This window comes from Panthera pardus, unplaced genomic scaffold, assembly GCF_024362965.1.
Source record: "Panthera pardus isolate Hobbes unplaced genomic scaffold, ASM2436296v1 HiC_scaffold_18, whole genome shotgun sequence".
Lineage (NCBI taxonomy): Eukaryota > Metazoa > Chordata > Mammalia > Carnivora > Felidae > Panthera > Panthera pardus.
The window spans coordinates 5,141,507-5,168,897 of record NW_026526743.1 but is presented as its reverse complement, the minus strand read 5'-3'; the positions used below and the strand labels follow the sequence as shown (position 1 = coordinate 5,168,897).

The following is a 27,391-nucleotide window of genomic DNA, read 5'->3' as shown; positions in this document are numbered from 1 at the left end:
CCCACCATAAATCTGGATTTCCAGCTTCTCTTGAAAAGCCATGGAACTCGACCATGCTCATACGTGTTCTGGAGGGCAGCCCCTGACTGGAGCTAAGGGTGAATTTTATTCCATGTAAATTGCACCTCAATAAACCCAACCCTCCAGAAATCCAGAAATAGAGAGGGATTCAGTTAGGTGATTTGTCTCAAAACAAATCAAAAGCTGAAGATTTGTGGGGCGCCTGGCTGCCTCAGTCGGTGGAGCATGTGACTCTTGATTTCGGCTCAGGTCATGATCTCGAGGTTCATGGGTTCAAGCCCCACAATGGGGCTGACAGTGCAAAGCCTGCTTGGGATTCTCTCCCTCCCTCTCTCTGTTCCTCCACTGTTCATGCTCTCTCTCTCTCTCTCTCTCTCAAACTAAATAAAATTTAAAAATTTTTTAATAAACTTAAAAAAAAAAGAAAGTAAAAGCTGAAGATTTGTGATTATGAAATCAGAGAAGGAAAGAGATCCAAGACCGGACAGAAGGTGATGGACTAAAAGGCAGGAGTAAGGGGGGAGGGTCTTCTGTTTCCTCACACTCCCTCTGCCTCTGACCACCTTCCCTCTCAACTTCCTCCCCTCTGAGTGTCTGTCTCTCTCTCTCTCTCTCCCTTCCTCCCTCACAGGTGAAGCAAAAACTCAGATGAACCAGCACAGACTGTCCTGTCCCTGGCTCTCTCTCGGTCCCCTGTTTTCCCTTTCTTTCCCAGTGGAAGCCCTCACGCAAGAGAAAAAAAAAAAAATAACTTTCATGTAATTAGATAAATCGGCCACATGCAGATAAGAAAAGTGGGCTTCACAGGGAAGAGGGTCGACCGTGCATTTAAAAAATTCAGTTAGAATCAGACTCTGCAGAACCCAGCTTGGAAACCTCTTCAGTCTCTGATCATCTATTTCGAAATCCCTTCCTTCTCTTCTCAGTCTGGGCTCTCTCAGCTCTGGCTTTCCCAGCCTCTCCCTTCCACTCTCCTGTGCTCTTAAACACTCACCCTCCTGCCTCTTCCCTGCACACCGCAGGAGGGGGGGAGGGCCCCACCCTCCCTGAGACTTCTTCACTAGGAATGAGGATTAGAACCCAATTCCCAGGTCACCTTCAGTCATGGGTCTGGGCACTGGCTCGGAGAGAAGGGGAAAAGGAGTGGGGCCGGGTCTTTCCCCCTAGAGCCATTCTGGGCCCAGCCCCCCTTTCCCCATTTAGTTGTAAAGCTCAATTAGGTGCCATTAGCTGAGAAGATTTTCTGCGGGATTAGAGAGGGCGCCCCACCCCAAGTCTTCCTGGTCCCCTTCCCTCAACCCGGAAATTGCATGGGCTGGAACAAAGAGAGTTAAAAGCTGTGTCAGCTGCCTGTCTGGGGCAGACAGACAGAAGGAGGGGGACAGGTGGGGCAGCATGACAGGTGGCTGAGAAGCCAGGTGGACAGTGGGAGAGTTGACTGGCGGGGTGGCCAGTGGATGACAGGACAGGCAGGTGGTGGACAGACAGATAGCAGAGGCAGACAGGCTGGAACTGTGACAGCTACATGGAGGCCCCAGCAAGCAGCGGGACAAGGTGAGGAGGGGGCAGGTGGTCACCAATGAGGTGACCTCCCCTCCCCACCCGAGATGGGCAGAGTGGGGGATGGGCAGGCATCCTGTCCTCCTGGAGCTGCTGGCAGGCAGGCAGGGTGGGCAAAGAGAGGGGCAGGTTGACAGGGAAAGGGCCATCTCTGAGATTCCCCAACGTTTCCCAGGACCTGGAGGTGGCTCACCCTGGGCTCCAGCATCCTGTTGCTCCTGTGTGTTTCTGGTGAGTTCCCCAGCGGGGCGGGAAGCCCTTCCTCCCTGACAAGGGGCCCTCCGATCTCCCCCTCCAGGTCTGATTCCCAGTCTGGCACTGAGGAGGGGAGGGGACTGCCTCTATGTCTCCACTCACCTCCAGCTCTTGGGGGCCCTGCCACCTCTGTCTTTTGATCTATACCTTCTCTGTGTCTTCCTGTCACTATGCCTGTCTTTTCTATCTCTGTGCTTGTCTGTCTCTGTCTCACTCCTATTTTTTTTTAAGATTGATTGATTGATTGATTGATTTAGAGACAGAGACAGTACAAGTGGGAGAGGGGCAGAGAGAGAGGGGGACAGAGAATCCCAAGCTGGCTCTGTGCACAGAGCCTGATGCAGGGCTCCAGCTCACAAAACTGTGAGATCATGACCTGAGATTCTGAAAACCAAGAGTCGGATGCTTCAGCGACTGAGCCACCCAGGCGCCCCTGTCTCCCTCCTATCTTTAGGCATCTCTCTGTCTTTTTCTCTTTCTCTTCCTCTCTGTGTCTCTGGGCATCGCTGGGTCTTTTTGTATTTGTCCCTGGGTCTGTGTCTCCCTGTCTCTGACTCTCTCTCAGGGTCTCTCTCTCTCTTACGTGTCTGTGTCTTCATCTCTGCATGTCTCTTCCTGTCTCTGAGCCCCAATCTCTAGATCTCTGACCCCATCTCTCTGGCCCACACCCCTGTCCTCAGGGCTCAGCCAACCGGCCACGGAGAAGATTATTAAAGGCAAGGAGTGTGCCCGTCACTCACAGCCTTGGCAAGTAGGGCTGTTTGAGGGTACCAGTCTGCGTTGTGGGGGGGTCCTCACTGGCCGCAGATGGGTCCTCACAGCTGCTCACTGCAGTGGCAGGTAAGCCCCTATCTGGGTGTGGTCTCTTCCAGGGGTGGGCAGAGGAAAGGTGATGGGGAGGAGAACCCTCAGGGTAGGAGATGGGGGTGCCAAGGAGTAAGGAAATGGTCTTGCAACAAAAGGTTCTGAGGTTAGACAAAGAGTAGGACTTCTGCAACAATGGGTCTGGGGTGGGGCTGGGTGGGGCAGGTAGGTGGGTGGCATGAGGGGTCCTGGAACCTGCTCATCTACCCGCTCCCATTTCCTCGTGTTCCCCTTCTTTCCCACATGACATCTGTCACCACCCCAGCTATTCCCTGACCCAGTCTGGGCATCTTCTCTGGGTCTCAGCAGTCCCATCTGTGAAATGAGGAGATTGCACTTTCTAGGTCTGAAGCTCTGAGGTTTTTTCAAAAGGGAACTTTCAAAGACGAAGAGGCAGATTGATTAGGGACAGAACAGAGAGAGTCCACTCATTACTCATGCGTTCCTTCAGCTGACAGTGCTAACAGCCGAGGCAGCCTCTAGGTGGTGGGAACAGAGCAGCAAGCATGAAGGATGGATGTGCTTGCCCTGGCTAAGAGACTCAGAAAGGGACAGAGATGCAGGGACTCGGGGAGGAGAAGTAGGCAAATGCAGGCAATGGAAAGATAGTGATAGAGACGAGAGACAGAGAGACAGAACAAGCGTGTGAGGGAGGGAGGACTGACACTGAGGTGCAAAGCAGCAGAGAAAGGCTGGAGGGTCTGGGAGCCAGGGGGTCCACTGCCCCCCGCTGAGCCACCTTGACCCCCCCTCCCCAGCAGATACTGGGTGCGCCTGGGGGAGCACAGTCTTAGCCGTCTGGACTGGACGGAGCAGATCCGACGCAGCGGCTTCTCCGTGACCCACCCCGGCTACCAGAGAGCCAGGCACAGCCATGACAATGACCTCCGGCTCCTGCGACTGGGCACACCCGTCCGCTTGACCCGCAGCGTCCAGCTCCTGCCCCTGCCCACCACCTGTGCAGCGGCTGGCACCAAGTGCCACATCTCAGGCTGGGGCATCACCAATCAGCCAGGGAGTAAGGGAGCCTCAGGGTCAGGGCTCAGAACGGGCAAAGTCTGGGGTGGAGGACGAGAGATCAGGAGTCATCCCAACAGAAGGATGGATCAAGGGTCAAACATGGGGATTGTGGTTTGGGGTCAGAGATCATGGTGGACCAGGGGTCTTGGGAGTCAAAGTGGTTAACGAGTTGGGTATGGAGTCAGAAGCCATAGGTCAGGGATGTGATTAGAGGCCAGAGTGATGGCAGCGATCATCAGACTGGAGCAAAAGGCACGGGTAAATAGGACCTTGGGTCATGGGTCCGAGACTCTGGTGTTAGAAGTCATTGTAGAGTTGAGGACATGGGATCCAGATGTTGCACAAGCTGGCCACAATCTGAGGCTAGAAACTGAGATTCAATCAGGGATTGCTGGTCTGGGATTGAAAGCCCTAGAGGTTAGGGGTCATGGAGTCTGGGGTCAAATAAACTAGGATCAGAAGTCACTTTGGAGTTTGGAACAGTGGTTTAGAGCTGAGTTTGGACGTTTAAGAGAAGACAAGAAATGTGGGGTCTGGAGACAGAGAGGGAACATGAGGTCAAGTTGGGATCTAAGTATAATAAGATTGAAGGTCAAAGGGCACTGCATGGGGAATTTAAGGAGAAAAGTCCGGATTCACTGTTTCTGGGGTTGGAGGGACAAAAGGTGTCTTGAGTTATGGCACTCAGAGTCATAGGTTAAAGGAGAGAGGGACTTGTGTCAATGAACTGGGGCAAGGGTCACTATGAAATGAAGTCATAAATCTGAAATCTATAAGTTTGAGGATTGTTGTGGAGAGTCGCAGGAAGAGGGCAGAGTATAGACTTATATTTGGCTTCCTTTGGTGGAAGGATGTGGCCCCCAAATGGGAAGCTTTGGGGAACAATGCAGCTTCTATCTTCCACCCCCAGAACCATTCCCGGACCTGCTCCAATGCCTCAATGTCTCCATCGTTTCCAGTGCTGCCTGCCAGGCTCTGTTCCCCGGGAAAATCACGGACAACATGGTGTGTGCCAGCGGCGCTGATGGGGCGGATGCCTGCCAGGTGAGTGAATGCAGGCTATGCACGGTCACCCCGGGACAGGAAGTAGGAGACAGAGCAGGGAGATGGGGGAGAGAGGCGTGGTCAGAAAGAAGGGGAGGCGCAGGATACAGCAGCAAGAGCTAGGTGATGGAGGATAGAGGAAGGGAGGGAACAGAGAAGGAGACATGGGAAGAGCATAGGAGAGGGACAGGAAGAGACAAAGAAAGATGGGGAAAGCCAAGAGCTGGCAGCGATTTAGAACTCAGGAGTGTAACTGGTTGTCTCTCCCCATACCATCCTCCAGTTGGTGCTGGCCCAGGTCAGAGAGTGAGAGAATCTAGGATGGAGGTGGGAAAGGAGTCTGGTGGACTCTCCTGCCCTCCAATTCCACTACCTTGCCCTCTTGGGTCCTTCAGGTTGGAGGATGCCACCCTCTGCTGGCTAGGGCTTCCTAGCCTTTGTCCCTGAGAGAACTTTTATAGCTCCCGCCTTCCTTTGCTGGGATTGGTCACTGGTGGTTGAGCTCTTTCCCTCATTGGTCAGGGCCTGTGCCAGTTGTCCTCTATAGAACGCTTATGGTTTCCACCTCCTTCGCTGGGATTGGTCACTGAATATACTCTCTTCACTCATTGGCCAGAGCTCTAACCATTCCCCTTGAGAGATACCCCCCCATCACCACCACCTGTTATGGAGTCCTGCCTTCCCTGGGATTGGCCCCTTAGGAACAGGGTACTCTTCCCTACTGGTCAGTCATTGCTCTTGATCTCGGGAAAGGAGTAACGCTCTTCTCTCTGATAACCAAGCGCGGACCCACTGTCTTCAAGGCCTGGGAATGGACTTGGGAGTCGGGAAAAAGAAAATGGGAACAGGATTTCTTCCTTATTTATTCAGTGCTCCTTCTCCTTCTGTATTCCAGGGTGACTCTGGAGGACCCCTGGTGTGTGGAGGAGTCCTTCAAGGTCTGGTGTCCTGGGGAACTGTGGAGCCTTGTGGGCAAAAAGGCATCCCAGGAGTCTACACCAACATTTGCAAATATGTGGACTGGATCCGGATGGTCATGAGGAACAACTAGCCTGCTCCCTCCACCTCCACCCCTCAGGTTGGGTGCTACACTGAGTGAGCCTCAGAGCACTAACACCGCCCCCCGTTATCACTCTGGCTCCCATCCTTCTTGCTCTGGGGATTTTCTTCCCAGAACTCCAACTCCAGCCAGCCCTTTTAAGACCCATGGTTGGGGGAGAAAGGAATGAGTGACTACCTGGAATAAATATAACTGGAGGAAGAGATGTGTCTGTCTGTTTGATGCCCCCATGCTGGTTGACACAGGAAGGAGGTTCATCAAGTCCTCTACCCACAACTGTAGGAATAGAGACCACAGAGGGTGAGGGTTTTCCCTTAGGAGCCACACAGGAATGGAGTAGCAAAGTTTACTTATAACAATAAAAATAAGGGCCTTTTTTTTTTTTTTTCTCCACCCAGCACTTTAGGAACAGTGCCCATGAAGGACCTGAAGGGGGGAAAATTATTGGCCCAAGAATGCCAAATGAAAATCACAAAATCAAAATTCATGACCATTTAATTAAATGTCTATAAAACTTAACATTCTTCTATGTAGCGGATTCCAAGTTGGCTTTGCTGGAGCTGTTGAGCACATGTTATATTTAATTAAAAAAATTTTTTTTAATCTTTATTTTTGAGATGAGAGTGTGAGCAGGGGAGGAGCTGAGGGGAGGGAGACACAGAATCAGAAGCAGGCTCCAGGCCCTGAGCTGTCAGCACAGAGCTCAACGTGGGGCTCGAACTCACGAACCGCGAGATCAGGACCTGAACCGATGTCGGACACTTAACCGACTGAGCCACCCAGGTGCCCCAAGCACACGTTACATTTAATGTGGGATGTGGGTTCGTTTTACTATGTCTGTGATGATGGAAGGTGGGGTGTGGCCTTGGAAAGCAAGAGGACCCAGACTAGGTCTTAAAATAGTCCTGCCCACCCCGTGGGTTCTGTCTTCACCACCATCCAGGAGGTAAAAAGAGAGCTTCTGCCCAGTGAATGGAAAGGGAATTTGGGGGTAGGAGAGTGCGGGGTGATGGTGACAGCATAGGAATACTTGCTGAGTGCCTGCTGTGCTCGGCTGTCCCGGAGTCCTCATCCCAATCACCCCAAGGCAGGGCTGTCCCCCCATCTCCTAGATGAAGAAACTGAGCTTCACCGGGGTGGAGTCCCTTGGCTCACGTCACTGTGGTAGGAAGAGGCAGAGCCGGGGTTTGAGGCCAGGCCTGGCTGCCTTCAGAACCCATACCCGGTCGTCTTGCCCCACTTCTGGTTAGGGGAGAGAGGAGAGAGGAGGCAGGACGGAAGCAGGAGATCTAACTGATAAGGAGCCAGCCGGGAGATAGAGGGATCGGCAGACAGGATATTGAGGTGGCTCCGAGTCGGAAGTCATTGGACCTAAGTCACACAGCGAGTAAGTGTCACAGCTGGATTTGGAGGGGGGGGGCGGGGAACAGGGTGCTGGGGGGGGTAGGGGCGGAGGCAGGAGAGGGGAGCGGAGGGGAGGGTGGGTGGCAGAAACAAAGCCCCAGAGGAATGCTAGGGGCTGAGGCCTTGCAGAGGGCTGACTCCCTTTCCTGGGCCTCGACTCCCACAGGCCCCAACCTGCCTCCCCCACCCTCCCAGCCTGCCCCTTCGGCTGGCAGTGGCCCCACCTCTGTGACACCCCAGTTTCCCCTCTCCTTGGAATGGAGAAAGGAGGGCCCTGAGGAGGCAAGAGGCCCATCTGGGCTTGGGCTGTGGGGAGGGAGGAGAAGGCACAGGAGAGAGAGAGGGACTGGGAAACCGAGGTGGAGGGGGGAGAGAGAGAAGGAGGTATAGGGAGGCAGAGACGGAGAGACACAAAGAACGATAAAGAGTTAAAAGAGTCATACAGGGAGAGACTGAGAGAGAGACAGAGACAGAAAGACAAAGAGACAGAAAGGCACAAGCCCAGAGAGGCAAAGAGAAAAATGACAGAGAATTACAGAGAGGCAGGAAACGGCAGAGACAAAGAGGGACAGATTCACCCTGACGAAGAAGGATGCAGACAAGTCGGAGAAACAGAGAAAAGCAGAGAGAAGAGGGGCTTGGAGAGGTGACAGAGGCAGGCACGCACGCGCACACACACACACACACACACACACACACACCACCCCCAGGGCAACAAGGCAGGGCTTAGGAGGCCTAGTCATCCCGGCCACCCCGCGTCTGCCACCTGCCTGGTGCCTGATGCTCTGACCCAACCTGCCTCTGATCCAAACCGCCACAGCTGCCTACACCACCACTACCACCACCGGCCACCCAGAGCCCCAGCCCCAGAGCCTGTGAGTCGGGGAGGGAAGGGCACAACCGCCCCCCCATGCAGCGTGCCTGGCCTCCTCTACCTCCGCACCCTTTCTCCCTCTGCTCTGCCCTTCTAGGCTTGGGTGGGTGCTCTCTGCCTCTCTCTGTGTCTCTGATCCCTACTTTGATAGCTGAGTCCAGCCTCCACCCCTCCCCCTGCTGGCCAGGGCAGCTGAGGGCACTGGCCTCTCCCCTGACCAGCCCAGCCCAGCTCTATCTGCCTGTCCTTCAAAGGGGCAGGCATTCAGAAAGACAAGGCTAAAACACGGTCCCAGGCTGAGCTCCCTGCTATACGGGCCCATATCCCCCTGCGGTGGATGCTAAATGACACTGGTTCCTTTTATTCACCTGTCCCAAGCTGCTGGGGCCTGGCCAGGTCTCAGGTGTGCAAGAAGGAAAACATTCACCCCAAAGCATCTCACAGGTACCATGGCTGACTTAAAACGGAGCCGGCCAATCGCTTGCCCCGAAGTCAAAGCCCCTCCCAGCAATTGCCATATTCTCTTTGGCTGCCAGAAGCTTTAAGCTGATATCAGTCCCCTCTAAGGCCACCTTTGATACCAAAGATTTATTTTTTTTAAGTTTATTTATTATTTATTTTGAGGGAGCGGGGCGGGGGGGAGGGAGAAGGGGCAGAGAGAGAGAGAGAGTATCCCAAGCAGGCTCTGCACTGACAGAGCCTGTCAGTGGGACTCAAACTCATGAACCATGAGATCATGATCTGAGCCAAAGTCAGAGGCTTAACCCACTGAGCCACCCATGCACCCCTCAAAGATTTATTTTAAAGGTTTGGAGGCTGGGATGCTGTGAGAACTTGGGGGTTCCTCAAACCTCGTTGCTTCTCCCTGGGGGGAGCCAGAGCAGGGAAGGGGAGGAGGAGACAACATGAACCAATCCCGCCCTAGTCTCCCCATAAAGTGATTTGGCCCCTTGTCCCTTCTTGTTCCCAGAAGAACCTGGGGCCTGCCCTTCCCCTCTCCAGGCCATGATGATTCTGCGATTAATCATTCTTGCTCTGGTAACAGGTATGTGGGAAATGGGGGAGGGCAGGGGCCTCCTTCTCAAATCTTTAAGATCTCTCAGCCCTCTATGTCTGGATATTGACAGGGCTGATACTCAAAATACAGAACAATCCGTAGAAGATCTAAATGGGTATATGAGCCATAATGAGGTCCCAAATGCCCCTTGCCAGGCCAGACATAATCCCTTTAGATGCCAAAATGGGGAGAGGTCAAGGAGGGTCCCAGGGGAAGGGCCAGGGTAGCTGGGGAGATACTCAAAGAGCCCAGAACAGTAGCTACTGACCAATCAGTATGGAAGCAGTTCAATCATTTAATATCTGGCCCATCCAGACAGTGCCTCTCAGCAGGACACAGGGCTGGGGCCCACACCGCCCACCCCCTCTTTGTTCTCTCCACCCCCACTTCTGCCTGAGCCCCTCTTTTGCCCTCACTCCCCTCCAGGGCATGTAGGGGGAGAGACCAGGATCATCAAGGGGTATGAGTGCTCTCCTCATTCCCAGCCCTGGCAGGTGGCTCTGTTCCAGAAGACACGGCTGCTCTGTGGGGCAACGCTCATCGCTCCCAAATGGCTCCTGACAGCAGCTCACTGCCGCAAGCCGTGGGTGCGGGGGCTGGGGCGGGCCGGCAGGGGGCTGGAGATGGAGAGATGGTTGGAGAGGGGCTTGGGGATGGGGAGAATGGGCATGGGGTCGGAGACGGGCACGGGTGGGGTGGCATGAGCATTGAAGATGGACACAGAGCTGAGACAGGACGGAAGGATGGGAGGTGTTGGGAAGGGGGTGGGGGCCGAGTGGGGTTATGGTTTCGAAGGAGGCTTTGGTGGGAAATGGGGATGAAGTTGCGAGTGGAGCTTTGTTGCTTTCTTCTCTCAGTTGCACTCAACCCTTCCCCTTCCCCTCTGTGTCCCCTCACCTCCTGTCTCCTGCCTCTCTTCCTGACCTTCCACCTCTGACACCATCTCTCCCACCTCAGCCGATACTTAGTTCACCTGGGGGAGCACAACCTCCAGCGGCGGGATGGCTGTGAGCAGACCCGAACGGCCACCGAGTCCTTCCCCCACCCAGACTTCAACAACAGCCTCCCCAACAAAGACCACCGCAATGACATCATGCTGGTGAAGATGACAACAGCGGCCTTCATCACCCGGGCCGTGCGACCACTCACGCTGTCGTCACGCTGTGTCACTGCTGGCACCCGCTGCCTCATTTCTGGCTGGGGCACGACGTCCAGCCCCCAGTGTAGGGGCTCCAGAGGGCGACACAGAAGGGGGCGTGTGGGAGGACAGAGGGACAGGGGGAACCAGAGGAACCTGCAGAGGGGAGAGTCATAGAGTACGAGAGTGCAAGAGGGGCGTTCCTGGGGGTGTCAGTGGTGGGATAAGGAAGGGTTGGGGAGGAGGGAGACAAAAGTCGGGGCCTTGGAGTCAGACAGACATGATGGTGCACATTGCCAGATCCACAACCTGCTAGTTGTGGGGCCTCAGGCAAGTGGCTTCACCTCGCTGAACCTTGGTTTTCTTCTCTATACAATGTGGATAATTACACCCACCTACCAGGGCTGGATCAGAGATCGTGTATTTGGAACAACTGGCATCATAAATTTACTCAGTAGTGTTACCAGTGCAGAGAGATGAGCTGGCTGCCAGCAAGAACAGGACCTGGGTGTGGGGTGGGGGCAGAGCAAGGTCCTTGGGTCCAGAGCAGGCTCTGTAGCATGGGGAAGGGGACTGGGGGCTCTCATTGTCCACACCCCTTCATGCCGTTTCCACAGTGCACCTGCCCCATACCTTGCGATGTGCCAACATCACCATCATTAAGCACGAAGAGTGTGAGAACGCCTATCCCGGCAATATCACAGACACCATGGTGTGTGCCAGTGTTCGGGAAGAGGGCAAAGACTCCTGCCAGGTCAGGGGGCAGGGCCTGGGTCTCCAGCCACATCCCCGTGTCCATCTCCCACCTCATCTGCCTCTTCAACTACATCCCAATCTCATCCCCAACCCTAACCCAGTCTCCCCTCCCTGCAACCCTCAATCTCTCTCCACCCCTAGTTCCTATTTCTAACCTCTGTGTGGATCCCCAGCTCTGTCCCCATTCCCACCCCCAACTCCAGCCCCAACCACTCCCCAACCCATTTCCAACCCTCACCCATTTTTATTGCTATCCATATCTCCAACCGCATCCCCAATTCTCTTGCCAACCCCATCCTAAACCTCCACCCCAATCCCAACACCATCCCTAACATCATGCCCAATCCTGTCCCTCCCCTATGGCCACCCTCCCCCTCTTTGTGACTGGTTTCTCTCTCTCCATACCCAGGGTGACTCTGGGGGCCCTCTGGTCTGTGACGGGTCTCTTCAAGGCATTATCTCCTGGGGCCAGGATCCATGTGCTGTCACCAGAAAGCCTGGTGTCTATACCAAGGTCTGCAAATATGTAGACTGGATCCAGAAGACTATGGAGGATAATTAGCCAGGACCAACTTATCACAGCCCAACATTCCTGATCCCTATTTGGTGATGTGGCTCATTCTGTTAATAGTCAAGCCCAAGAGAAGACATCTTTATATATTTTCTTTTCAGCCACCTTAACTATGAGACATGCTGTGGTTTAATAATCAACTTGGGGTTTGGAATTAGTGAGGCCTGGGTTCCGATCCTGCCTTGTACTAACTTGTGATTCTGGGAGAGAGAAGTGTTGTTTGGTTCACTGTTGTATCCCTAGCCCCAAAGGCACTCACCAAGGTTTCAATAAATACTTACTGAGTGAATGAATCTTTGGAGTGCTTACTATATGCCACACCTGGTCCAAGGGCTTTTCAACATATCAACTAACTTAATCTTCACAAAGATTAAGTGCTATTATTGAACCCATTTTGCAGATGCGGAAACTGGGGGAACAGAGAAACAAGTCGCTTGCTCATATAGTCACACAGCCAGTAAGGGGAAGAGCAAGGAATCTAAAGCAAGGTGGTTTCTTTCTCCTTTCCTTTCCTTTCCTTTCTTTCCCTTTCCTTTCCTTTCCTTTCCTTTCCTTTCCTTTCCTTTCCTTTCCTTTCCTTTCCTTTCTTTCCTTTACTTTCTTTCCTTTCCTTTTTTCTTTTCCTTCTCTTCTTTTTTCTTTTCTTTTCTCTTTTCTTTTTCCTTTTCTTTTTTAAAGCAAACTGATTTCTTAACTACAGAGTGAAACTCGATTAAGGCTCAATTTTCTTATCTGTAAAACCATGAACGTAAAAGTATAACAACACATGAGGCTAAGTCAGCCTGCACATAATTAGGACCTAAGAAAAAGAGCTATCATTGTTTTTTTTTCCCAACCTCCATGCTAGGTAGTTCCACCAGACCTGTGCTGGCCAATACGATAGCCACTAACCATATGGGGCTATTTATTTATTTTCTTAAGTGTATTTATTTATTTTGAGAGATGGAGCATGTGCATAAGCTGGGGAGGGACAGAGAGAAAGAGAGGGAGAGAGAATTCCAAACAGGCTCCATGCTGATCATGACCTGAGCTGAAATCGAGTCAGATGCTTAACCGACACTCACCACATATCAAGTGCTTTGTAGCCACATCTGGCTGTTGTACTGAATATCGCACATTGGGCATTTCCACCATTGTAGGAAGTTCCATTGGACAGCCCGGAGCTGGACAACCTCTAGAGTTAATTCAATTCCCACTGGAGAAGATGCCGCATAAATGGTCCAGAACTCAGAATCTTTTTTGACGTCTTGCTCACCTTGCAGGAGAGGTCGTGGGCATGAGATATAAGAGCCTAGGGCTGGAACGGGGGCCTCCTGGTTGTTAGGTGGATTTGCTGTGTGACCTCCTGTGAATCACTGCCTTCTCTGGGCCTCCCATTTCTCATCTGAAAGGAAAGGATGGAGCAGCTGGCCCAGGTGATACTGACATTCTTCTGTGGCCTTGGCCTCCTGTGATTCATGCGCCTATGTGTCACCTGAAGACACGCAGGTGGCAGGATGTGACGTGACCACACCTGGGCGTGGTGTGCAGTGTACCCCCCCCCCCCAACATGAGGAAGGGACGCTACTCACTGGGCCACCTGCTGAGCCCCCTGTTCTGGCTGTGGGGATGAACTCAGCCCGGAGCACCATCGCTCAGGCTCTGAGCTCTGGCTCATTCCCCCTCTGCCCCCTTTCTGTCTCTTTGTGTCTCAGTCTGTGTGGCTCCTACCCTTTCCTTCCATCTATCTTATCTCTCTGCCTCCCTCTCTCCTGGACAGCATTCTGGCTTCTCTCTGTTATGCTAGGTATGCATTTCCCTGTTTATTTTCCTCTCCCTCACAATCACCTCTCTCCAACGCTCTCCCCAAGACCCTTAAGCTCCCTGGGATCCTCTCTCCCCAGCTGAGAAGACTTCTTGGAACAGGAGACCTGGGGAATCCCTATGGAATCCAGCTCCAAAAAGGGTGTTTGGGGCCCTGGAAAGAGCCTGTATTCCCTGGGCCCCTCCCAGAGCAGGAATCTGGGGCCCAGGTTGGGTGCCAGCCCCACCCACGGTATAATTAGGGAGAGGGAAAGGGAGGGAGTGAACCCCTGGGGGGAGGGTGGGGAAATTTCCGGGCTCTTCGGGGTTAAAAGGGAAGGCCAGGCCAGGGGTCCCTGGGCAGAGGATTCGGCGCCCCACTCGGCGGCAGGGCAGAGGCACTTCTGAGTCTCCTCCCTCCTCCTCACCAGCCCTCCTCCCTACCAGCGACTCCCAGGTGAGGTGGGATGCCCTACCCTGGTAGGGGCGGGTTGTGAGAGCATGGGTGGGGACCTTCGGGTCGCGGGCACGAGCCCTGTTTGCGCCTCAGTTTCCCTATCAATCGGGCGCGCCTCTGAGCCTCGGATCCCCGCGCCACCTGTGAAGGAGGGCGAAACCCAAATGCTGTTTGGCCGGCAGTCCGGGGAAGCCGGGGTCCTGAGATGGCTCCCCCTTCGGGCACAGGGAGGTCTGGAGGACGCCACGGGGGGCGTCATTAGGGTAATGGTGCCCATCCCTGGTATTCTGGCCCGAGTCGCCCGTCCCCCTGTCCCTGAAGTCGTCGACCGCAGGTTAAGCGGGACTTCGCGGGCTGGGTTGGCCCAGGACGGGCGGACGGGCGCCGTGGGGTGCAAGTCTCTGACGGGGCATCCGTTTTAATCCGCCCTCGCCCCCTAGCCTCGGTCCCGGCCATGAGATCTCCGCACCTCCACCCCTCCACCGCCTCTGGCCCCCGGGCTCGGGCAATGCTGCTGCTGCCGCTGCTCGTGACGCAACTCTGGGGTGAGGCGGGGGACAGGGCTTGGCGGGAGGTGCCAGGGACCAGGGGAGATGGCAGAGTGTGCTCTCATCACCAACCCCCGCGCAACTCTGCTCCTCCGGGGACCCCAGGCCCCACCTGCTGATCCAGTGCTGGCCCCCCCTAAGTCAGCATGGTCCCCCTCCGAGCTCCGCTCCGGGGGATTGCGCCCCCTGCACTGAGCCTGGATCCCTACTCCTCCCTTCTCCTCTCGGCTTCCTTCCCGGACCCTGACTAACCCCGTGCCCTCTCTCAGTCCCTCTTGGTCCCCGCTCCTTCTAACTCCGCCCAATTATCTCCCAAGTCTTGCCTCACAGCTTTTGGCCCTCGGCCCTCTCACCGTTCTGCGGCGCTATTCCGGCCCGCCCTCCTCTATCCCCGCCCCCTGGTGGCCGGGTCGGGTTCTGTTCCTCCTCTGCTTCGAGCGCTGCATTCTGTCCCCGTCCCTCCAGACCCTCCCTGTTCGCTCTCCCCAACTCCGCTCCGCTCTGTCTCCGCCTCCTTCTCCTTTCCTGCGGTCCTTCTCCGCCACTTCCATTCGGTTCCTGCAAGACCCCCAATTTCCAATCCTCTCCCCCAGCTTCCCTGGTTCTGGCTGCGGGCCCCACAGGCCCAGCTGTGGCCCCAAGCCCAGCTCCTGCCCTGTCTCCACCCCTTTTCTTTCTCCAGCCGCGGAGGCGGTGCTGCTCCCCAGAAACGACACCGACTTAGACCTTGTGGCCTCCGGCGCCCCGTGCGCACGCGGTTCGCAGCCCTGGCAGGTCTCCCTCTTCGATGGCCTCAAGTTCCACTGCGCGGGCGTCCTGGTGGACAAGAGTTGGGTGCTCACAGCCGCGCACTGCGGGAACAAGTAGGGGGAGCTCCTCAGGGCAGCCACGGAGGGGCGGTGGAGGCAGGCCCCGGGGAGGCGGCGGGAAGAGCTGGGGCACTTGAGGGTATGGACCTCTCCCAGCTCCTTGCGGGAGTCAGTTCTGGAGGGCTTCCTGCAGGAGGTGAGGCAGGGTTGGGCTGTGGCCTCTAGGGGGCGCTGTAGATCCTTCTCAGGGCTTTCGGGCTCGTCTGCTGCCCTTTGTCTAGTAGATACTCCTTGGGCTCCCCTGAAGGGTGGATAGTTGCATGCAACAGACCCAAGTCAGGGTCCGGTGTGGTTAGGACTTTAGAACTAAAGACATTGTTCACCTCACGAGTCCCCATTGAGGAAGGACAGGAGTGGTAGGCTTACCCAGGTAGACCCCCAGTCCTCAATTCCTGCAGAACTCAGATCCCCAGCTCCCTTCTCCCCCACCTCCTCCTCCCTCAGACCCAGGAGTCCCAGCCGCCCCCAGTTTCTCTCCCTCAGACCCAGGAGTCTGGGCTCCCACCATGGGGCCAGTCCCCTCCTTCCCACCGACTCAGAGTCTTGTCCCCGTCCCTACAAAGGCTTTAGCTTCACATGGCTTTTCCCTCCCCAGGCCTCTGTGGGCTCGCGTGGGGGACGACCACCTGCTGCTTATCCAGGGCGAGCAGCTCCGCAGGACCACCCGCCCCATCGTCCACCCCAAGTACCAGCATGGCTTGGGCCCCATTCTGCCGCGGCGGACAGACGAACATGACCTCATGCTGCTGAAGCTGGTCAGGCCGGCTGTGCTGGGGCCTCGAGTCCAGACCCTGCGCCTGCCCTACCGCTGTGCCCAGCCGGGAGACCAGTGCCAGGTGGCTGGCTGGGGCACCACGGCCACCCGAAGAGGCAAGAGCTGGGCACCCTGAAGCCTGTATCTTGGGGAAGAGGAACTGAGGGCCAGGACTCCTGGGTCTGAGGGGGGAGGGGGTGGGGGGGGTGGGACCCTGGGTCTGGGGAAGGAGGGGCTGGAGGCCTGGGGTCTGGGATGGGAACCGTCTGGGTATCTGGACTCCTGAGTCCTGGAGGACTGGACGTCTGGCCACAGTATCACCTCCTATTTTCTCCTGTCAGTGAAGTACAACAAGGGCCTGAGTTGCTCCAGGGTCATTGTCCTGAGCGCTAAAGAATGCGAGGTCTTCTATCCTGGTGTGGTCACCAACAACATGATGTGTGCAGGACTGGACCAGGGTCAGGACCCCTGCCAGGTAGGAACTGGCCAGGGAGGGTCTCACTCATGGGAGCTAGGATAGGGTTAAGGGAAATTGGAACGCCCCATCCTTGTCCCCAACCCTATACCCAGTGTCCAACATGATCCCATCCCTACCCCAGTGTCATCCCCGTGTCCAGCATGAGCCCATCCCTACCCCAGCCTCCATCCCCACCCCACGTCCGACTCTACCTCCTTGGGTCCATCTGCTGGCACCCGGCCCTACCGACTTCTGACCCCGTCCTCAACAGCATTGCCATCCGCAAGCCTAGACCCCCACCCCATCCCTCTCTGTCGGCCCATGTCTACCTCCCCCCACCTCATCACAAGCTACAGCCCCAGCTCTACCCCATCTCCACTCTCGTTCCCCACCCCCTCCCCCATCCAATGTCCACAACCCCTAGTCTGGCCCCATCCCAACCCCAGCTCATACTTAACCCACCTCATCTTTTTTTTTAAAGTGTTTTATTTATTTTTGAGAGAGAGCATGGGGGAGGGGCGGGGGGGGGCGGGACAGAGGTTCCAAAGTGGGCTCTGCACTGACAGTGCGGACCCCGATGCAGGGCTCGAACTCATGAACCGTGAGATCGCGACCTGAGCCAAAGTCAGGCAGTCAACCAACTGAGCCACCCAGGCGCCCCACCAACCTGTCTTTATCCAAACACAACTCCGACCCTACCCAACCCCCAGATCCCCAAGTGGCAGCCTTTGAATTGGTGCATTTATTTGATCTCTCCTTCCCCCACCCCCAGAGTGACTCTGGTGGCCCTCTGGTCTGTGACGAGACCCTGCAGGGCATCCTTTCATGGGGCATTTACCCCTGCGGCTCTGCTCAGCATCCAGCTGTCTACACTCAAATCTGCAAGTACACCTCCTGGATAGAGAAAACCCTACGCTCCAACTGACCCCCAGGCCGGGAGCCTCTACCAGCTGCCTCTTCTCCCTTCCTGGGCAGTTGCGGGGGCTGGGCTCCTCCCCTGCTCCGCTCGAACCTCCTCCGCTGCCCATCCACACCTGCTGATGTCTCTCCTCCTCCCTTAACCACCCCACCCCACCCCCCGCCCACTGCTGCTCTCTGCCCGCTTTGGAGCCAAACTGCCAAAAGCGATGGCAAAGTTTTTTGTTTGTTTTTTTTTTTTAATTTAAGAGAAACAAGGAAGCTGGTGGTCACCCCATCTCTGAGAGGGGTTGTCACTCACCAAACCAGGCTTCCTCTACCACTCCCTGCTGTGTGACCTCAGGCAAGCTAAGCACCCTCTCTGGGCCTCTATTTCCTCACCTGGAAAATGAGGACAATGAAGTGCCTACCTCATATTCCCACTGTGAGGAGACTATGATATAACATGAGTGTGTAGGTTGCTATGGTAATTATCAGTAAAGCATTAACACAGTGGGTGGTGAGCCCTGACTAAATGTTACCTGTTGTCATGACCTGCCAACAGGTCCTGGTGAGAACGTATGTCGGTCTGTGTCCTGGGGAGAAGAGCACAGGAGTAGCCCCCAATCCAAAGCTCCCCCTCACCATCCCCAGCCCTCAGGGTTGATGTGAGAATCACATTCCCCACCCTCCTCTCAAGTTCCACGAAGCACCCCTTAACCACTTCCTCCCTCCCTCCCACTGTTTGCCACATCTGGGTCTGCCTGACACCAGTCCCTCCTGTGCCAGCAGGAGCTGGGCCACCTCTGAGTCATCTGGTACCTTCTCTGCCTTCCTGGGGCCACGGGAACCCAAGGGACCTTACCCTGGACCCATCTCAGCCTCTAAGACCAGAGGAACTCTCCCCACCTCAGTTGCTAAGTTGACATAAAGAAGCCCTCTGAGATTTAGGGGAAAGTTCTTGGTTAGATCCGTCTCCATTCCCTCACCAACCACAAGCTCCAGTCCCAGCTCCACTCTGTATCTCCGTTCTCACCCTCCGATCCAACACCCACAGCCCCCAGTCTGCCTCCATGCCCAACCCACTCCAAATGGGCTTTGAAATTTCACCCTGAAACTTTGGAAGGAGAAGAGTTCTTTTCCTCTCCCTGAAAGTATCTCCATGTAAATATTTCTCTGCTGGAGGGTATTACACACAGAATCCAGGCAGAGGTGTCTCCACTTAGCCTGGACTCTGGAGATATTAATTACATCAGCTGAACATCTGCACAGCAGAACTTTCCCAGCCAGGTTGTTCTTGTTTGCCCTTTCAAACACCAATTTATTGAGCACCTATTATATGGCAGGCCTGATGCTGGGCACTGGGAACATAGTGGCGACGCCAACCACACAGTCCTTGCGCTCACAGAGCCCACAGAAGCCTGGCCCACAGTTTCCAGCCCTGAGTCTCTCCAGCTTCCTTCCTCCACCCCCATTAGCACACCCAGGAAACGCCAATCAGGCATATCAGCGGAGTTTGTCATGCAGGAATCAGAAGCAAAGTAGGTGGGAACTTGAAAACTTGATTCACTGAAAAAAATTTTCTTAATGTCTATTTATTTTTGAGAGATGGAGAGACAGAGTGTGAGCGGGGGAGGGGCAGAGAGAGGGGGAGACACAGAATCCGAAGCAGGCTCCGGGCTCCGAGCTGTCAGCCCAGAGCCCGACGCGGGGCCTGAACTCAAGATCTGTGAGATCATGACCTGAGCTGAAGTCGGACACCCAACCGACTGAGCCTCCCAGGGGCTCCTCGATTCATTTTTAAAGGCAAATCACCCATTCCTGTAATCATCACAGTACAAGTGTTTATTGAGCTGTGTCCTACTCCAGGTCCTGGAGATGAATCAGCCTGAGCTCTCTCTCAAGGAGCTGCTAGTCAGGTCAGGGAGACAGGCAAGACTTCCATTCTTGTCATTCAGGTTTCTGCTTACTCAGGTTTCTACTCAAAGGTCACCTCTTCAAAGAAGACTTCCAGGATTGCCCTGGCTGTAGGGGTCTCTTGCCTTTACCGGGACAACAATCCATTGCTCGGTTTATTTATTTATTTATTTATTTATTTTTGCAACACTTGTTAGAGCTGAAACGACCTCATTTATTTGTTTATTGCTTAATGATCTGTCTGTCCCCTGTCTCCCTCAACTCAGTCCTTGAAAGCAGGGACTCGGATTTATTCGCTGTGATCTTCTTAAGCACCCAGCACAGTGCCTGGCACACAAAAACCACTCCATACATTGTTGAATGAATGACAAAAACTGACCAGCGCTGCAACAGAAGGAGGCACAGGGTGCCCTAAGGAGGGGCCAAGGACTCTTTCCAAGGAGACAGGGAGGTCTTCTCAGATCAGGGGACATTTGCATGGGGTTTAAAAGGATAAGTAGGAATGTACCAGGTAGAGAAGGAAATGCATTTCTGTCACTTTGTGACCTTGAGAAAATTGCTTGAATGCTCTCTCTACTTCAATTTTCCCCTCTGTGGAATAGAGATAGGATAGACTCCTATGAGAGTTAAATGAGATAATATACACGAAATGCTTACCTGCCAGGACAGTCAATGAAGGGAGCTGTCAAGATGTTATCAATAGCAGTTAGAATGGCACCTAGCACAGAGTGGCTATTCAGTCTCTGGTCTCAAAGATGGACCTCCCTTTCTGGAGACAGAGTAAGACACCCAACAACCACGAGTGACATGTATTGTAATGGGGGCAGCATGCATGGCAGGAGATGGATAAACATGTTATATTTGTTGAATGCTTACCGTGTGCCCAGCACTGTTGTAAGACTTCAGACGGGTTAATTTGCTCAGTCACCCTGCCACCTGAATTGTTATTACTTCTTAATAGATGGGCCAACTGAAAGAGGTCCAGTGACTTGCCCAAGGTCACATACCTAATAATGGCCAGCATTGAGATTTGGACCCTGGTGGTCCACTTCCAGAGTCCATGCTCTAAAAAAAATTTTTTTTAATGTTTACTTATTTTTGAGAGAGAGAGAGAGAGAGACATATATAGTGTGAGTGGGGGAGGGGCAGAGAGAGGGAGACAGAATCCGAAGCAGGCTCCAGGCTCTGAGCTGTCAGCACAAAGCCCGATGTGGGGCTCGAACCCTTGAACCATGAGATCATGACCTGAGCTCAAGTCAGATGTTTAACCAACTGAGCCACCCAGGCACCCCTGAGTCCATGCTCTAAAGCATTGTATCAAGTACACATTCAAGAGGAGCCCAGCCCCAGAGTGATAATCAGGCTTACAGCAACAGAAGTGGAGGAGTCTGTGAGTGCCCAGGGGAGGAAAAGATGTACTCTTCCTTGAGAAATCACAGAAGACTTCCTGGAGGAGGGGGCATTTAGGCTGAGTCTTGAAGGCTGAGTAGGAGTTTACCAGGAAAAGAATATAGAGAAAGACATTCACTCATTTAATTAACATCTCCTGAGGCCTCCCAAGAAGAGCGCAGCCCTGGAAGGGTGATGCTGGGGACACACAGATGAGTCACATCTGGCCTTGGCCCTGCAGGGGCTGTCCACCTGATGAGGAGGAGGGATGGGGATCGAGGCAGGTAGGATGGGCAGATGGGAAGGGCAATGGAGGAGAAGAGATAAAAAAAAAAAAACAAAAACAAAAACAAAAAAACGGGCAATGTTCTCAGGACTTGGCCAAGATCTGGTGGTATTAAGAGAAAAGGAAAGCACTTAAGTTCCAGGTATGTTGGGCATGTGGGTCCTTGGGTGGGTAGCGATATGAAGGGGATGGGGTAGTTTATGACAAGAGTGGGTGAATCCAGTTGGGACCATATTTCCTCAACCTTCTAGGAGAGAGCTTTGTTCTTGCGGGAAGGGGCCTGGATGCTCAGGGCAGGGCATGCACATGTGCGTGGCTCCTTGTGGTCTCTGCTTTGCTCAGTCTGTGTGTATCTTCCTTTCTCTCCTTCTCTCACCCCTGATCCTTCTATCTCTGTCCTTCTCTCTAATTCTTTCTCTCCCTTTCCCTGCCTTGCCCCATCCTGCCTGCCTCCTTCCTACCAAGTCTCTGTTCTTTCTCCCAGCCTCAGCCTGCTTTCCGGAAGGGCGTCCTCCTGCCCAGGACACTGGTCACAGCTCACCACAAGCTTCATTCAAGATAAATTTGCTTCCACCTCAGGACCCAGCCTTAGGAATCATCTTCCTGTCCCTCTTCCTCCTCCAGATCACAGGATATCCTGTATCCAGGTCCCACATCCCCAGATCATGGGAATGAGGGCTCCCCTCTCTGGAGATCCCAGGGCCCCTCCCTCATTCCACCAAGCCCTGCGGGGGGGAGGGGGGTCTCCCGCATCACCTCCATTCCCAAGGCCCCCAGTCAAGGCTCCAGGGCTTCCCCCTCCTCCTGGGACATTTCTCAACCCAGATTAATCACAGGGGCGGCCCCAGAGAGGAGGAAGGAGATGGCATGGCTTACCTTAAAGAAGCACCCAGCGCCCCAACGCATGCTCAAGACCCAGGCACCCCGAGGTCATGAGGCTGGGACTCGTCTGTGCTCTGCTTTCTCTCCTGACAGGTGAGGCTCCTGCTGTCCATCCTGCTGCCTGTGCCCACAGCCCCCTGAGAGACCCCTCAACCCCTCCCCCGCTCTCCACACCCCCCCCCCCCACGCTTGCTCTTCCCCTTCCTGCTAGGTATCTCCCAGGTCTCCCCCAGCCCTCCCACCGTGATTGTCATTTACCCCTCTGCCTCCACCCCACCCCAGGGCACGGCGGGGCAGATACCCGAGCAATCGGGGCTGAGGAATGCCGCCCCAACTCGCAGCCCTGGCAGGCCGGGCTCTTCTTCCTCACCCGCCTCTTCTGTGGGGCTTCCCTCATCAGTGACCGCTGGCTGCTCACAGCTGCCCACTGCCGCAAGCGGTGAGTGACCAGGGCACCACTATGTGTCGACGGGGGGGGGGGGGGGGGGGGGGGGGGGGGAGGCGAAGGGGGGAGGGGATAAGGAGAGGGTGGGGGTGGGGTCAAGGGGCCTTCGGAGGGAGGGAGGGAGCTGTGGGCAGGAAGGATTTCGCCTTCATTTCTTTTCCCAAAAGCTCAACTGTTAGAATTGACTCTCCAAATTCTAGAGTCCCAAGTAATCTAATTATTGGAGTCTAAAATTTGAAACTCTTAGAAGCCTAGACTCTGACCCAGAAAAATCCAGAGTCTTGAGCTCCTGAAATCTCAGATCCATGAAATTCAGTGAATTGTAGAATCAGAGATTCAGAGAGTGGTAGAAACTTAGGAGTCCGGCTCTACCCCCAGAGGATATAATCACTCCAGCCACACTGGTAAGTTTACATTTTCTAGTACATGTATTACAAGAGTGAAAAAGAAATGATTAACATTAATGTTAATAATAGATTTGCTTTGACACACTCAAAATATTATTTCAATTTGCAATCCACTTTTAAATGTTTATGAATGACTGTTTAGTCTTTTTTTTTTAATACTACACCTTTGAAGTCAGATGTACATTTTACACATACAGCACCTCTCAGTTCAGATGAGCCACATTTCAAGTGCTCAATAGTTGTATAGGATAGCACAACTCTAGAACCTTAGATTCAGTTTCTAGGTAGGTTCATTGAATATAGAAGCTCATGGTCCTAGAATATTGTATTCAGAGTATACTAGAATACTAAGACTTGCAGAATCCTAGAATCTTGCATCAATAGAATTCTAGAAGCTTCTATTCATGAATGTCTAGAATCTGGTGAATTAAACATCCCAGAATGCTATCATTCCAGATTCTTAAAATCCCCCAGGTTTTAATTAAGAGAATTCTAGAGTCTCAAACTATTTGAACCCTAGCTTCCCGAATTTCGAAAACCATTGATTTATAGAATTCTAGAGCGATGAAATTCATCTTATAGTCCCAGGATACTAGAATTCTAGGCTCTTTCAGTTCCTGATTTCACTCAGGTAATTTAACACCCCCCCCCAGACTTTTTGATCCAGAGAAATCTAGAATGTTAGAACATTGAATTCATAACATTCTAGAACATAGAATTCTAGAATTGTGAATTCCTAACATGTTAGAATCTTAGAATTCTAGAATTGTGAATTCCTAACATGTTAGAATTTTAGAATTCTAGAATTTAGATTCTGGGCATTCTAATGCCCAGAGTATGAGAATCTAAATGATGCAGTAATCTTTTCTATATTATCTCTGGAAAGGAGTCATTCACCTTGTTCCAATATTCTTCCCTCCAGGAATGAAGCACATGGGGTTGGTATAGAATGTTGTGTGGGAATTTCCCATCACTCATTGCTCCACGATAGGGTCTCTTTCAGCTCAGGTCTGTGCTTCAGGCTAGGAGAACAATGCTCAGATTTCAGCCCCAAAGACCAAGGAGAGAAGCAGAGATATGGAGGTAGAAAAGATTTAGGCATCGGGACGAGTTGGGGGGGATTGATTTCCCAGATATGGAACCAAGGCAATGAGGTGACAGAGAGTCAAAGATAGAAATAACACCTCATACTCCTTAAATCCTGAATTCTCAATCAGAAGCCTGGTCCCTAAGGTCAGAGGTCAGAGGCTGAGGAATGGACACATATACTCCCAGATAGTCCCCAGCTGTCCTGGGACGTGGACTGGGCTTGCAGTGAGAGAGCTTGAAGGTAGGCCTCAAGAAGACACACATTGAGGGTAAGGGATACGGCTACAGGAAAACCCTGAGTTCACAGATGACCCCTAACTTGGGGATTTTCCATTTCCCATCCCCCTCCATGAGTACACACACACACACCAACACACACACAGAGCCACTCCCCGCAAAAGCCACCAGACCTGTGGGGGCAGGAGGTGGGGCTGTTGTTGTATGGTAGGTGGAGCCTCCATGTGCCTACACACTTCCAGGGGACCCAGGTCACCTTTAAGGCTCCAGGTGGGGCAGGAAGGAAGGCGACTCACTTGGTACGGGACTTGGGAGGGGTGTGAGTTTTGGGGGGAGAGCTACAAAGGTAGAGGCAGATGAAAGGATGGAGTGAGGAGCTGGGGCCCAGAGAGGGTGTATACCTTGCTTAAAATCACACAGCACTCTGGGTCGTACAGAGATGATGGGGGCCCAGGGACAGTGTGTGGCTTGTGGAGCATCCAAGCTTGCTGGACACCCAGCTTGACCTCTGAGGCCTGTCCCAACAGGTATCTGTGGGTCCGCCTTGGGGAGCACCACCTCTGGAGATGGGAGGGTCCAGAGCAACTGTTCCGGGTCACGGACTTCTTCCCCCACCCTGGGTTCAACAAGGACCTCAGAGCCCATGACCATAATGATGACATCATGCTGATCCGTCTGCCCAGGAAGGCACATCTGGGCCCTGCTGTGCAGCCCCTCAACCTCAGCCAGACCTGCGTCTCCCCAGGCACCCAATGCCTCATCTCAGGCTGGGGAGCCGTGTCCAGTCCTAAGGGTACAGTGTTGCTCACAACTCAATCCCTTGTGTCTCATGCTGACGGTCTGAATCCCCTCTGTTTCTCTGTCTCTGCCTTTTCATCTGATAGATAGGGAAAAATTTTAAGACGCTATAAATTGCAGGTGCATCATTATTTTACAACCACTAAGAACAGGGGGGAAAAAAAGGTCCCATTAATCCTTGTATGACACCATTTGCTGGAAGACCCTTCCTGGATGTTGGAGATGTTTAAATGTGAAAATACATGCATCTTGGAATGGAAATGAGGTGTACAGAGTGACTCTCTCAGAGTCACCGATCAACAACCCATTAGCCATATTTAGCTTCCTCACATCAGTTTTCAGATTGCCTTGAAAAAACAGTCTGAATTTGTTACTGCCAACAACCAAAGCCTGGGAGATTTTACACAAAAGCCAAATTTCTGCGTTTGCTGGAAAAATTCAAAGAACTGGCAACGTTGGAGCCACATTCCCCAAATAGCGGCCATTGGGCAGAATCAGTGGAGGCTGCCCGCTTTGGGTTCTCTGGTTCACTATAGTGCCCCCCAGTGGCTGCTGTGGCTGCACAGTCCCCTCCACCTACTTCTATTTGCTTGTCAAGCCCAACAATGCCATCAATACCCCTCCACCCACTTCTATTTGCCTGTCAATATCCATATACATGGGTATATGTGTATCTATATGTGTATTTATATTATATATGCTGTGTCTCCCTGTCTGTATCTAATATCTTTTAAGTCTTTATCTCTGTCTCTGCCAATGACCATAAATATCTCCTCCCTTTATCTCACTGTCCTTGGCATTTCTGGGCCTCTTTCCCTCTCTTTCTTCATTGCTTCCTGAGAATCTCTTTCCCCTTAAGAGGTCTATCTCCTGGTATGGTCTCTGTTTTTCTCTGTGTATCATGTATCTCTTCTTGGTTCTTGACTCTCTGACTCTGTTTCTCTGGCTCTCCCCCTCTCCTCAAATATCTGTTTCTCTTTCACGCTATGATTTCTTTTTGTCACTGTGTCTTGTTTCTATCTTTGAGAGTCTTATGCTGTGGTTCTATGGGTCTTCCTTAGGGAAGGGTCTGGATGGAGGGGCTTCTGAGTGTGATGGGCACAACTGCTGATCCTCTATGGGTTGACCTCTTTTGCCAACAGTGCAGTACCCACTCACGCTACAGTGTGCTAACATCAGCATCCTGGAGCACAAACTCTGCCATCGGGCATATCCAGGCCACATCTCTGACAGTATGCTCTGTGCTGGCCTTTGGGAAGGGGGCCGGGGTTCCTGCCAGGTGAGTCCCACTCTGGGGAGACGGGGAATGGGTATCTTGCCAGATTCCTGGGCCCTAGGGAATTAGGCAGTTGGGCCCCAGACTTCCTGGGTGAAAGCAAGTGGGGATCTGGGACACTTGGGTCTTGAGAGAAGATGGGGCCAAGACCAAGATTCCTGGATTTAAAGGGGACTGTGGGCCCAGACTCCAGGATCTAAAGAAAGAGGAGACTAGTCTTAAAGAACAGACTTTAAGTCCTGAGGGAAGAGGGGACTAGGATCCCAGAAGGCTGGGTGCAGGGTTGAGGTGAGGGGTATGAGCTTTTACTCCTGGGTCTGAGGGAGGAGGGACTGGCCGCCTGGACGCCAAGGTGTCAGGAGAGGAGGGCTTCCTGGGAGAAAGGTAATATCATGAATACACCCGCTTAACAGTTTCATTGCTCTTCTGCCGCGCACAGGGTGACTCTGGAGGCCCTTTGGTTTGCGAAGGGACCCTGGCAGGTGTGGTGTCTGGGGGTGCCGAGCCCTGCTCCAGACCCCGTCGCCCCGCCGTGTACACCAGCGTATGCCACTACGTGGACTGGATCCGAAAGACCATGGAGGACAACTGAGCTCTCGCGCCTCAGGACCAAGAGAGAAGGGTGGGCGCAGGGGAGCCGGGAATTGCCGGACTCTGGCCTCGGCAGCGCGGAGACGCACTTTGCATATTCAGGCTCCGCCCCCTGTTGGCCGACAGCGTCGAAAAGGACAGGGAGACACCTCCGCCCTGTAGCCCCGCCTTCTATGATGTCACCGAGAGCTGGCACCGCCCCCATGGAACAGCTTCGCCTAGGGCTCCGCTCGGGGAGCTCCTCCACCAGATAGCTCCTCCCCTCGGAGCTTTGCCCAATGAGACTTCCCCCTCTGGACCCCACCCCTTGTAACCCCGCCTCCTCCGTGAGAGATTCCACCCCCGTGACGTCAGGGGCGCGGCAGCTTCCCCCACTAGGGACTGAGGCGCTGTCGGGCTCCGCCCCTCATGGCCCCGCCCCTGGGCGTTTGAATCCTGGCGGGGTCCCAGCCTGAGAACCAGTGGAAGATTTTACAATAAACGCGCGTAGCCGCGCCTTCCGTCTGCCTGCTCCGTGGGATGAAGGAAGGGCAACGGGTGGGCGGCGGTGGGCAGACAGGGAACGGCCACCGTACAGCAATTCCCCCTAAGCCCCTAGCAGGTCCTGCCTAAAGTCTGTCTCCATCAGCCCTATTGCAGCAAGGCCGCTGGGTTCTGCTTGGGCTGGTCCCGTCTCCCCCAGGGGA

The 27,391-nt window shown here is 53.7% G+C and overlaps 3 protein-coding genes across 4 annotated transcripts; all 3 read left to right on the top strand.

Annotated features, from left to right (window-relative positions):
* The first annotated feature begins 1,243 nt into the window (after nt 1-1,243).
* Nucleotides 1,244-27,200, top strand: LOC109252981 (polyserase-2). The gene is made up of 19 exons (XM_053906459.1): nt 1,244-1,575; nt 1,757-1,812; nt 2,517-2,676; nt 3,459-3,718; nt 4,631-4,764; nt 5,660-5,814; nt 10,117-10,382; nt 10,915-11,051; nt 14,091-14,193; nt 14,304-14,408; nt 15,094-15,274; nt 15,876-16,150; nt 16,376-16,509; nt 17,264-17,376; nt 21,900-21,955; nt 22,145-22,301; nt 24,568-24,833; nt 25,981-26,117; nt 26,554-27,200. Exons 1-19 carry the CDS (start codon nt 1,547-1,549, stop codon nt 26,704-26,706), a joined length of 2,877 nt encoding a protein of 958 aa, XP_053762434.1. The 5' UTR covers nt 1,244-1,546; the 3' UTR covers nt 26,707-27,200.
* On the top strand, nt 7,004-11,917 carry KLK11 (kallikrein related peptidase 11). 2 transcript variants are annotated; one of them, XM_019425504.2, is made up of 6 exons: nt 7,004-7,211; nt 9,073-9,147; nt 9,586-9,742; nt 10,117-10,382; nt 10,915-11,051; nt 11,463-11,917. In XM_019425504.2, exons 2-6 carry the CDS (start codon nt 9,108-9,110, stop codon nt 11,613-11,615), a joined length of 753 nt encoding a protein of 250 aa, XP_019281049.1. In that variant the 5' UTR covers nt 7,004-7,211; nt 9,073-9,107; the 3' UTR covers nt 11,616-11,917. The 2 variants fall into 2 exon arrangements, with proteins under 2 accessions (XP_019281049.1, XP_019281048.1); XM_019425503.2 differs by lacking the exon at nt 11,463-11,917 and having other exon boundaries at nt 10,915-11,453.
* KLK10 (kallikrein related peptidase 10) lies at nt 13,736-17,904 on the top strand. Its single transcript, XM_053905677.1, has 6 exons — nt 13,736-13,863; nt 14,304-14,408; nt 15,094-15,274; nt 15,876-16,150; nt 16,376-16,509; nt 17,264-17,904. Exons 2-6 carry the CDS (start codon nt 14,318-14,320, stop codon nt 17,414-17,416), a joined length of 834 nt encoding a protein of 277 aa, XP_053761652.1. The 5' UTR covers nt 13,736-13,863; nt 14,304-14,317; the 3' UTR covers nt 17,417-17,904.
* Nucleotides 27,201-27,391: the final 191 nt, after the last annotated feature.